The following is a 12,035-nucleotide window of genomic DNA, read 5'->3' as shown; positions in this document are numbered from 1 at the left end:
CATTCCTGCCAGGGCCTGTGCTAGCACTTTACCTATGTTATTTTATTTACTCCACGAGACTTAGACTCCTTAACATTCTCATTTTACAAATGAGGAAACTGGGCCTCAGAGAGGTTAAAAGCCTTGTCCAAGGACACACAGTGAGTTAGTGGAGCCGGGATTCTAACCCAAGCAGCCAAGCCCTTAACCAAATACTGTGGGGGCAACACAGCTCTAGGATGGAGCCCACAGGTTCAGGGTCTGATTGTCCTTGCCGTTGTCCTGCTCTGCTGCTGCTTTGTGGTAAGGCAAGTTCCCTAATATCTCCAAGTCCCATCCATCCATCCATCCATCCATCCAATATTTCCTGATCTCACCCCATTTTGGAGTCTTTGTCAGCAGTAAGTGAGACCACCAAGTTCCGTGCCTGAAGCAGCTTAGAGTCCAGAGGCAAATGGACACATGCTTGAACCAGGTAGTTTCAGAGGGGGGACATTAAGAGCTCTAAAGAAACCCTGGTAAGTGATGAAGAGGAGCAGGGTGGGGTGGGAGATCCTTCAGGAGGAAGTGATGTCTGTTGACTCCTACAGGGTAAGAAGGAAGAGGGCTAGGGCAAGGGACAGCAAGTGCAAAGGCCCTGAGGCAATAAGCGTGGGTTGCTCAGGGAACTGAAAAAAGGCCCCCTCTGAGGAGGGACTGCATGGCTGAGATGACTGACTGAAGTCAAGGAGGTCACATGGGGAGGAGTTTTGGTTTCATTCTAAATGGGAGGGGGAGCCACTGAGAGATTCTGGGCAAGGACTGAAATGATCTGATTTGCAATTTTTGAGGATCCCTCTGGCTTCCCCATGGAGAAGGGGCTCAGGGCTTCTGGACCCGGGGAAGTGGAAGCTGAGGACCAGTGAGGAGGCAGCTGCAGTGTCTGGGGCAGATGATGGGGCTGTGGCCAGCTTGGAGAGACGGTGAGAAGTGGGTAGACTGACAATCTAGTTTCGAAGAAGAATCAACAGGGCCTGCCAGTGTGGGAGGGAGAGGTCACAGAGATGTGCAGGCTCTGGTCCTACGGCGGGAAGCTGGGATGGGGACAGCAGGGGATGGGGTCATGGAATCCAGTGCCACTTATGTTGAAATGCCCATTAGGTGGCCAGGTGGGGAGGGTGTGGGGCTGACGACATGGGTACAGGAGTCAGTGGTGTCTAGGGTGTTTAGGGGACCAGATGTGACCCCCAGGGTGAGAGTGTGGCTGACCACAGCCTGGGCAGAGGGAACTGTTAATATCTCCCAGAGCCAGGTGAGAATTGACTGAGATGATGCATGGAAAGTGCTTAGCCCAGAGCCAGGCAGGGAGAGAGCCCAGCATCTGTTGGCAATACTGCTGAGGAGACAGACCCAAGATTCAGAGAGGTCCAGCAGCTTGCCCAAGGTCACACAGCCAGGCAGGGATCTGAACCCAGGTCCTGTCTTGCCCTCAGAGTCCATGTTCTTAACCACTGGGCAACACTGCCAGGGAGGCTGGTTCCAGAGGCATCCCCCTGCCTGGCTTTCCTCTCCCTGCCCCCCTGCCTGGTCCCTCCCCTGTCCTCCATCCCCCCAGCCCTGCCCTCTGCTGTCAGCTCACTTCCTCATGCTCAGAGTGCTGGGCGCTCAGCATCTCCAGCCGCTGCTGCAGCTCCTCATTGCGCTCCAGAAGCATCTTGCCAAGCTCTGCGGCCAACAACAGGTCTTTCTCCTTCTGCTGCAGCTGCAGGGCCAGGTCCTCGGGCTCCTCAGGCCTTGGGCCCCCTCCCAGGAATGAGTCCCGCCGCTCCAGGATGAAGGGGAAGAAGCCCTCATTGCTGCTGGGAGAGGTGCCCCCGGCGAACAGCCCGGATGGGAAGCTGGGCCCTTCTGGGGAGCTCATGGTGCCTGCAGTGTCTGTAGGGACAGGTAGGTCTGTGGGGAGAGGTAGCTACATGACACTCTACACCGCAGCCCAAAGGGGTTCACTGCCCCACCCCGCACCCCACCCCCCACCCCTGCCGACACACACACTGGCCAAGATGTGGCTCTCCTGCAGTTCTTCACCTGCCTACTGGCCCTCTTGGTCCTGCAGCCAGGGCCTCCCTGGGCCATGAAGGGTTAATGATCTGTGTCTTGGCTGTCCAGCTCCGTTAATGTCCCCGCCCCCCCCCCCCCACCCCCCACCCCTGCCGACACACACACTGGCCAAGATGTGGCTCTCCTGCAGTTCTTCACCTGCCTACTGGCCCTCTTGGTCCTGCAGCCAGGGCCTCCCTGGGCCATGAAGGGTTAATGATCTGTGTCTTGGCTGTCCAGCTCCGTTAATGTCCCCAGGGTAAACTGAGGCAGGGAGAAGCAGGAAAAGAGCTGTCCAGCCTTCTGCCTCTGGCAGATGTTTTCTGCTCCCAGGAAACCTTCTCCCAGTGCTCCAGGACCACACCCCAGCGACAGTCCCCACCCCCCTCTTCCCATGACCCAGCTGTTCTGGCTCCCAGCCTCTTACCAGCTGGGAAACTCTTCCCAGAACCCAGGTTCTTGGGACTCAGGACTCTGGGATGAGTCCAGCCTCTTCTCCCAAGAATACAGGGCCTTGGGAACTTACGTGTCCTGAGCCCTTAGCCCCCAGAAATCCAGCACCCTCCCTTTCCAGAAGCCTAGGCCCAAGTTCCCTGCCCCCCAGCCCTCCTGGCCCTTGTTTTCCTATTTTCTCAGGTCCCCATCCTTCTGAACTTAGGTGCCCGGACCCTCAGCCCACCCCTTCTGGATTGCTGGCCCCAGTCCCCCAGTTTCCAGGCCCTGAGCGGGCGGGCGGATGGGCGGGCCGGCGAGGTAACAGGTTGTGCCGGCACTGCCGCCCGCCCGTCCACTCCAGGTTTCTGTTTACTTCCTGCCCGGCTTTGGGGATGGGAGCCTGGTGGCACTCCCCTAGGGCCGCCAGGGCCCGCAGTTCAGGGGATCCAGGGCTCAGGAGGGAGGGGACACACGGGGCTTTCCTGGCATATTACCCCTCTCCAGCACTCCTGAGGTTCCCCCACCCGCTACGCACGCACACACATCTGTCCCTTCCCTTCCTCCCTTCTCCAGGTGTCCGACCCTAGGCCTACTCTCAGGACCCAGGCATCAGCGGCAGTCCCAGCCCAAATGCCCCCCGGCCAGGCTGGGGGTCTCCCTGACGTGGCCTCTGCAGGCCCAACACCGCTCTGGGACTCAGGGGTATCCCTCTTCCTCACCCCTCCCGGCACCGAGCTACCAGTTATTAGCACCTCAACCCAGGCGTCAGGGTCCCCATGCCTCGACCCCCAACCCTAGGCGTCGTTAGCCCAGCCACCGCCTTCCTGCCTTCCTTCCTGCCCGCGTCCCCTGTTTCCCGGCCCCGGGAGTCCGGCCCGGCCGCTCCTGCCCCGTCACATCCCCCACTCGCCCACTCTCCCCGGCCCGGTCCGCCCGAAGCTCGAAGGGCCCCCGTCCTCGGCGCCCCTTAGGCTCTCACCCGACGACGCTGGGCTCCCTCCGAGGTACCCACGGTACCCGGTCCCCTCTTCCGGAGGCGGCGCCAGGTGAACTGCCCGCACAGGTGAGGGGGCGGTGCCACGGGCAAGGCTGGGGCGCCCCCTGGTGGCCGGAATGGCCAGGTGGGGCCCAAAGAAAGTCGCCTCCACCCAGGTCAGAGCCAGTGACCCATCTTGCCGCCATGGGAACGACAGGGCCCATTAACTGAGCACCTGCTTTGTGCAGACCCCTGAGCATATATGTCAGCTCCTTTCCCCTCACAACTTCCCTTGTGGGATAGGAAATTATTAACAATAACAACAAATCTAACATGTATTAATGCTAAGTAATATGCTAAGTAATAATATCCTCTTATATGGGGATAACTTCTTTACTTTCATGACATCCTAATGAAGCAGGAACTACTATTATCCCCATTTTACAGATGAGGAAACTGAGGGCCATGGAGAATCTAACTTGCTTGGGGTCACATGGACAGAACTTGAATGTGAGCAGCACAAGTGTGACTTCAGCGTGTGTGCTCTTATGCTGATTCCCGTGCTGTAGGTGACAGCTAAAGTGACTTGCCCGTAACCACACCTTAGCCTGTGCGCCTCCCGACTTGAGGCTCTCAGTTCCCAGGCTGCACAGAGTCAGAGGCAGAGGTCTGGGTATGGAGACTGGGAGGATCCAGGCCTGGGTTCTGGGGTCCAGCCCAGTGCAGCCTGGGCATGTGGGGGATGCCCCTGCCGTGGCCTGGTGGCTTGTCAGGAGTCTCCTCAGACTTCCAGGGCTCCCTGGGTCCCTGTAAAAGGGGTTCCTGGCCTGGTGAGTAGGGACAGATGGAGGGCTGGGAGCAATGGTATGCTGGTAACACTTTAACAACAGACTCTCTGGGGAAAAAGAATGCCCTGAGTTGTTGCTTTTGCCAATTTCTGTGCTGTAAGTACTCCCTCCAAAGCTGATTTCAATCTACTGATGTGACATCCTTGAATGTGGAGATGGGCAGAAATGTCCATAACCAGCTTTTGCCAGCCAGTATCAGCTGGGTGCCCTGCCCCTCTGGCTGGGGGGGTCAGGGCTTCTGAGTCTTGGAGGACTGGAGTCCTATCTGGCTGAGTTTTAGAAAAACAGGAGGAAGATGGGAGCTGGGACTCCTGACTTGTGGGGAAATGGATGCAAGGATTCCTTGGAGGGGTGGTGCGGGGGCTGGGACTACTGCGTCCGGGGCTGGGACAAGGTTTCCTGCCAGCACAGAGCAGGGGTACCAATTACATTGCAAAGGGGTCTGTGGGCTGCTACTACATTGTCCTACAGCACCTGTGGGACAGCCTGGCAGACTTCAGAGGGCTGGAGACACCCCAGCCTTGCCTTGGTGCTGCCACCTGACTCCCTCCAAATACCAGGACCACCCGGGGCCCCAGGTGTAATGCACCCACACTCCACTCCCTGAGCCCCACTCCTGCCAGGCAGGGGGTGGGCTCACATGGAGATGAAGTGCTCAAGGCCCTACTCCCAAAGGAGGTTCACAGTCCACCCAGGAGGTTGGAGGAGTTGTAGACCTATAAACCAGAAAGGCACCAATAAAACAAACAGCAAAAGAGCTTGGCTCTTGGGGCTGGCATCACATGGCTTCAGTCCAAATTCCAGTTTGGGGGCTTCCCTGGTGGCACAGTGGTTGAGAGTCCGCCTGCCGATGCAGGGGACACGGGCTCGTGCCCCGGTCCGGGATGATCCCACATGCCGCGGAGCAGCTGGACCGGTGAGCCATGGCCGCTGGGCCTGTGCGTCCGGAGCCTGTGCTCCGCAACAGGAGAGGCCACAGCGGTGGGAGGCCCGCGTACCGAAAAAAAAAAAAAAAAAAAAAAAGGTAAATGCAAATTCCAGTTTGGCCACATGTCAGCTGTGTGTACCTGTGTCATTCAGCTGACTGGCCTCTGCAGCCCTCAGCTTCCCCATCTGTAAAACGGAGGCAATCACAGTTCCTAGCTTATGGAGTTCTGAGAATTCAGTGAGGGTGAAGTACCAGCGCTTAGGCTGTGCTCATGATCCTCAGCAGTGCCCTAAGAAATGACTCACCACACGTATTACAATGCATTTCATCCTCACAGCAACCCTATTAAGTCATTACCATTCACAGACAGGTTACCAGCTCAGGGAGGCAAAGTGATTTGTCTGTGGCTGCATGGCCGACCTCTCATCCCAGCTTGCCTGGTTCCCAGCCCCAGTCATTCTTTGGACATTTGAATCTGGCCTCCAGCCTCCCTGCTGGACCTGAGTCCTGGCCTCCAGCCCCTCCCCTGTCCCCCAGCTCCCTTCTCCCCAGCCTCCCTGCTGATCACAGGTGAAGATGGATGAGAGCGACAGAGTGGCCCCAGGGAAGCCCTAGGGATGCTCGGACATGTCCAGGTAAGAGCAGGGATGATAATAACCCAGCCCTCTGGTCTCCAGCCGCCCCCCAAGCAAGCCAGCTTCCTGGAGCCTCCAAGCTCTGGCTCGGCCCTGAATGCTCTCCTCTGCCTTCCTAACCACCTGGTGGGCCCCTAGTGTTCCGAGTCCTGGTGTCTCCTCCCTGGGGAAGCCTCCACAGACTTCACAAGGACTTGGGCAGCCTTTGCTTGGCAGCGGAAGCCAGCAGAATGCCCCACCCCCTCCAGTGAGGCAACCCAGGGAATGGTGCACTTCCAGACCAAGGTGCCTCTGGGCTTTTACGACAGATATAGAGTCTATGAACAGTAAGTAGTATTGTTTGGGGCATTTAAAACTTTCCTATAAAATGTTTTGCACTGAATACATTGTTCCGTAACTTGCTTTTTTTCATTTAGCCTGATATTTCCAAGTTTTTTCCCAACTTAAAAAAAAATTGGCTTTTATTGGTAGGTATTTATTTCCTAGGGCTGCCATAACAAATTTATGGCTCAAAAACCAGAAATGTATTGTTTCATAGTTCTGGGGGCCAGAAGCCCGAAATCAAGGTGTGAGCAGTGTTGGCTCCTCCTTGAGCCCCTGACGGGCATCTCTCCCACACTGCTCTCCCAGCTCCATGGTCCATCACCCAGAGCTCCCCATGCTCCTTCTGCAGGTCTTATCCCCTGGAAACCACTGATCTGCTTTACTTTGCCTCTTCCAGATTGCTCTCTGAATGGAGTCGTGGCAGTGAAAGTACCAAGTCCTAACCACAGGACCGCTAGGGAAGTCCCTGCTCCTGGCTGCTTTGACCCAGCATAATGCTGCTGCGATTCATCCATGTCATACATATCAGTGGAATCAATAGGCTTGAGAAGTTTCAAATCTAAAGGAAAGTTGCTGAAATAACACAATGAATACCCTCCACTTAGGCTCCCAATGGTGGACATTTTGCCACATTTGCTTTCTTGCTCTCTTACACGACACACTCGCACACATTTTACTAAACCATTGGCTACTTCAGCTTGCATCTCTGAGGATGCAGATATCCCTCTACATAATCATGTACCATTATCACATGTGAGCGACTGAACATTTCTCTTTAGACCCCTTTCATCTGCCCCCTTGCCTTCTTTTTTTTTTTTAATATTTACTTATTTATTTTGGCTGTGCCGGGTCTTAGTTGTGGCCCACAGGATCTTCTGTTGCGGCATGCATGCAGGATCTAGTTCTCTGACCAGGGATTGAGCCCGGGCCCCCTGCATTGGACACACGGAGTATTACTCAGTGGACCACCAGGGAAGTCCCACTCCCTTTGCCTTCTTATGTGTCTTTCGGGATATTGACTTTGGGGGGAAGAAGCAGCTGTTTTCCAAAATGTTTCTCAGACTTATCCAGGATAATGTATTTAGATTTAGTTTGTTCTTAACAGCTGTAAGGTATTTCATCCAATGTTTATGCCCCGATTTATTTCTCCACTCTCCTATCAATGAACACTTAGTCTTCTGGCACTTCTTCAACATTATAAACAATGTTCTAATGCACATCCTTGTACATAGAGCTCCATGGACACTTGGATGGAAGTTTTATGCTGTCATCATTCTGGAAGTAGAATCAGTGGGAGGAGGTGTTCCAGTGATCTCTTGCTGGGTAATAACTATCCCACCATTTAGAGGCTTGGAACAGCAATTTTTTTTTTAAATTATTCTTTAGAACTTTTTTTTTTAATTTATTTTTGGCTGCGTTGGGTCTTCATTGCTGCACGCGGGCTTTCTCTAGTTGTGGCTAGCGGGGGCTCCTCTTCATTGCGGTGCGCGGGCTTCTCATCGTGGTGGCTTCTCTTGTTGCAAAGCACAGGCTCTAGGCACACAGGCTCAGTAGTTGTGTCGCACAGGCTTCATGTGGGATCTTCCCGGACCAGGGCTCGAAGCCGTGTCCCCTGCATTGACAGGCAGATTCTTAACCACTGTGCCACCAGGGAAGCCCAGCAATTTGGTTTTCTCTCTCACAGTTTTGAGGGTTGGCTGGGCTCTGCCGGGATCTCATGCAGTTGCAGGTAAGATGGTGGCTGGGGCTGGAGTCGTCAGATGGTTTCTCCGCTCCCATGTCTGGCGCCTGGGCTGGCTGGCTGGGTCAGCTGGGACGAGAAAGCGTTTCTTTCTTCACGCAGCCTCTGCATGTGTCTGCCTGGATTTCCTCCCAGCGAGGCTATCCCAGACTCCTCACGTGGCAGCCGACTTCCCCAAAAATGAGGTTCCAAGAAGCCTGGGCAGAAGTTGCCAGGCTTCTTAAGACTCAGAAGTTCCCAGAACCATCACTTCTACAGCATGCTACTGGTCAGGTAAGGCACTGAGTCAGCCCAGGTTCCAGGGGAAAGGAGTGGATTCCACCTCCCTACAGGAGGAGTAGAGAAGAATTTGCAGCCATCTTTTACCTACCACAGAGGTTATACTCTTCAGTTTTATTAAATATCGCCCAACCAGTTTCCAAAGGGTAGGTATAAATTTACATTCTGTAATCAGAAGTCCAGCTCCATTTCTGATGTTTGCTGATAGCCTGAAAGCCTCAGGCTTCCCTCTTCCCTCTTGTGTCCCACATCTGGGCAAGCTGATAAGAAGGCCCTGATGCTTGCTCCCTTGCACAGGCAGGAAATTGAATTCAGGAAAGCCCTGGCCAGTGTGGGGGGGCCCTCAACCCAGCCTCACCCCCTGACCACAGTGAAAGCCCCTCCTCACTCTCTCAAGCCATTTCTGACCTGCTTGGGAACCTGCCCTGCTCCTCCCAGGAAGCCTCATTATGTGAGTCATCAATCTTATCCTACTCTCTGGCTACGTGTGACCTCATCAGTCTTCACCTCTGAACCAAATTTTGTGTGGAGGGTTTGATCCCATCACGGAGCAACCAGGAAACACACTCCTGTCGGCAGAGTGTGAGTTTCATCTAGCCTGTAGCTAGCTAATACTTGGTATCATCAGACTTTTTAATTTTTGCCAATCCGATGACAAACATGGTGTGAGATAATAGAAAAAATATATATTGGTCTCTGCCCTCAGTTCCTGGCACAAAGCTCCTGATATCCTTGTAAATAGGGATACCAGGAGAAGTGAGGTTTTCATTAAGTTGGTGTCAGTGAAGTGGGATTTGCTAGAACTCATGGAAGCTTGTGGCTTGGGAAGAGAAAGGATAAAAGGGCAGGGAATGCGGAGATTTTGATTCCTGGTGGCCACATGGTCACCCATGGCCTGGAGAAGCAGCTGTGCTGTACTCAGGTACTAAAGGTAAAAGCTGGCAGTGGAATTTAGGGATGGACCCAACTCCCAGGGAGTTGGTTCAATTGAGGCAGAAGGAAATGAAAACTACTAAGAAAACGGCAAACGATTCAATTGGTTATTGTTATCGGTAATAGCTAAAATGAAATTAAAAGAGAGTGCTGGGTGGAACCTTGATACTGTCTGAGCTTTGGCCACTAGCCTAATGCCACCCAGTGAGGGAAAAGTCACGCAGGGACAACCATAAGTACCTCTGAGACCTCAGGTCACCAGGAAGGTAGTCAAGGTGGGGGAAGGGCAAAACCAAGAAACTGCTGAAAACAGGGGGACAGTGTGAAGGGTTTTTTTCATTTCATGGATCAGTATCATCACTTTCTTGAAGACCCTTTCTTGAAATGGATTGTGAGAGTAACTAGCTTAGGGGCTGTTCTTTGGTTTTGAGTCTGCAGAGTGGAAGGGCATGTCTGGGTTGTTCAGGACCCACAGCTCAGTATGAAAGAATCACAGATGCTTATAAGTGATCCAGACCCACAGGAGGTTATTCCCGAGGGGACAGCCAGCCTGGTAGACTGAATAAAAGCCACAGTAAGGTCTGATTACCCTGAGAAGGAGAACTATCCATCTCGCCCCATAAATGCCAAGTGGAACACTACAGATGAAGTGGCTGACAATTCTGTATGTTAGCCACCTGGGACTGGCTTTAAAATGACTTGAATATTCGCCCACGAAATATGCCCCTTACCCTGACCACCCTCTGGTTGGGGGGTGGCCCTTTTGCATGGGTACCCCACATAACCTGACTGCTGCAAAACTGAAGGACAGTTCAGGAAGCCTTATAAATCTGCGGTCCCAGCTACCCCTCATGGGTCTTACTAAAGAAAAAAAATTAGGTTAATTAACAAGAAAATGGGGGGACTTCCCTGGTGGTGCAGTGGTTAATCCACCTGCCAATTCAGGGGACATGGGTGTGAGCCCTGGTCCGGGAAGATCCCACATGCCGCGGAGCAACTAAATCCGTGCGCCACAATTACTAAGCCTGTGCTCTAGAGCCTGTGAGCCACAACTACTGAGCCCGCACGCGCCTAGAGCCTGTGTTCCACAAGAGAATCCACCGCCATGAAGAGTAGCCCTCCCTCGCTGCAACTAGAGAAAGCCCAGCAACAAAGACCCAACGCAGCCATAAATAAATAAATAAATAAATAAATAAATAAATTTAGTTATTAAAAGAAAAAGAAAATGGGGAAAGGCAGAGGAGAGAATTAAGAGGCAAGAGACAGGTCTTGGCAGGGTGAACATTTTTAAAGGGTTATTAAGAAATAAGGTGAATAAAACGAATATTGATAGGAATGAAACAAAGAGGAAAACGTGAAGAGAGGACTTCCTTGGTGGTCCAATGGTTAAGACTCCACGCTTCCATTGCAGGGAGCACGGGTTCAATCCCTGGTTGGGATCCTGCATCCCACATCCCGCATGACGCGTGGCATGGCCAAAAAACAAAAAACACAAAAAAAATCAGGGGGCTAGCAACCTGGGGAGAGGTCGGACTCAAGTCCCAGAACCAGCGCTGGAGATTCTGCTTGGCTATGAAAGTTTTTAAAGGGGAGGTAATCTCAGTTAATCACTGACTGTCAGTTTCTTTTTCTTTGACCGCACCTCGCTGGCAAGTAGGATCTGAGTTCATTGGAAGAGTGGAGTCTTAACCACTGCGCCACCGGGGAAGTCCCATCAGTTAATCACTGAGATAGGGGGTCAGAATCATCACCATCTCCCGTTGGGTGCAGCCTTGTCGACTCCTTATGATCTTTCTTTAGATGCCACTTTGTTCACACAGTTTCTTCACGAGATTACTGAAGGGGAAGCTAGGAAAAAGATCTAGTCATCTGTTAATTCCTTATTTTTCATTTCTATTTCTTTGATCTAAGGAAAGAATCAGGTTAGGCTAAGTATTGTGTGATCAAAAGATTTGAAAGGTGTGCTTAGGCCGGAGGTTAGTTACAATATGGCTTTGCTAAAGTGACAAGACAAAAGGGACCTCCTGCAGAGAGCTCTTTCCTGCAAAGAGCTCTTTCCTGCAAAAAGCTGCTTACAGATCCGCATTGTCAGACATCACTCCATTTCTAAGGGATTAAGGGAGAAGGTCCATCTTCTGTAACTTCTTCCTGCTGACATCGGGTGTCATAGTCTTAGAGTGGAAGATGTTGACATACTTCTATAACATCTCTTTGCTGACAATTTTAGTTGCCCGCTTACATATACGGGCAGAGCAAACTACAATTATTTTGACGCCCACAAAGATACAGATTATTATGAGCAATAGTGTTAACCGCATTCTCTTGAGGCCAGTACTTGGAATTGTGCTAGCCAAAGAGTCAGTACTGCTCAAAATGGAGCAGCTTATGTCATGGCTGCAGTCTGGTCATCATGCTTTTTCCCTCTGGGGGACAGTTACAGTATCTGTAAAGCAACTCAAGAATGTGCATCAGACACTGAAAGATTCTATGACTCTATCGTCCTGATCATTAACTGCTTGAGCCTGCTCTTTTGTGACTCAGGGAGGCTTGGGAGACTTCAGCTTTTCTACAAACAAGAGGCAGGGGACATTGGAAGGGCCTTTGTACTCCGGGGGAGGCGGGGGTACCGCAGTGTTCTGCTCGGTTTCAATTCCTCCCTTCTGCCTCCCCCTAACGCCACCCAAGCAACCACTGATCTGCTTTCTATCCCTCTAGTTTGGTTTGCATTTGCTAAATATAACTGGAATCATATAGCATGATCTATTTTTTTGTCTGCCTTCTTTTGTTTGTTTTCCACATTAACTTTTTTTTTCTTATTGTGGTAAAATACACGTATATAAAATTTACTATCTTAACCTTTTTTTTTTTTTTTTTTTTTTTG

The 12,035-nt window shown here is 52.1% G+C and overlaps 1 protein-coding gene across 1 annotated transcript in view; it reads right to left on the bottom strand.

Annotated features, from left to right (window-relative positions):
• BICDL2 (BICD family like cargo adaptor 2) overlaps positions 1 to 3,516 on the bottom strand; it is a 7,731-nt gene extending 4,215 nt beyond the window's left edge. The window contains exons 1-2 of the mRNA XM_007453505.1: positions 3,470 to 3,516; positions 1,598 to 1,893 (exon numbers count right to left, since the gene is read on the bottom strand). Of these exons, the coding sequence (XP_007453567.1) occupies positions 1,598 to 1,879 (282 nt within the window). The 5' untranslated portion in view covers positions 1,880 to 1,893; positions 3,470 to 3,516. The remainder of the gene's footprint in view (positions 1 to 1,597; positions 1,894 to 3,469) is intronic.
• Positions 3,517 to 12,035: the final 8,519 nt, after the last annotated feature.

The sequence above is a fragment of the Lipotes vexillifer genome, unplaced genomic scaffold (genome assembly GCF_000442215.2).
Source record: "Lipotes vexillifer unplaced genomic scaffold, Lipotes_vexillifer_v1.1 scaffold914, whole genome shotgun sequence".
NCBI lineage: Eukaryota > Metazoa > Chordata > Mammalia > Artiodactyla > Lipotidae > Lipotes > Lipotes vexillifer.
Note: the sequence above shows the minus strand (reverse complement) of the source record. Positions and strands in the feature narration are given on the sequence as shown.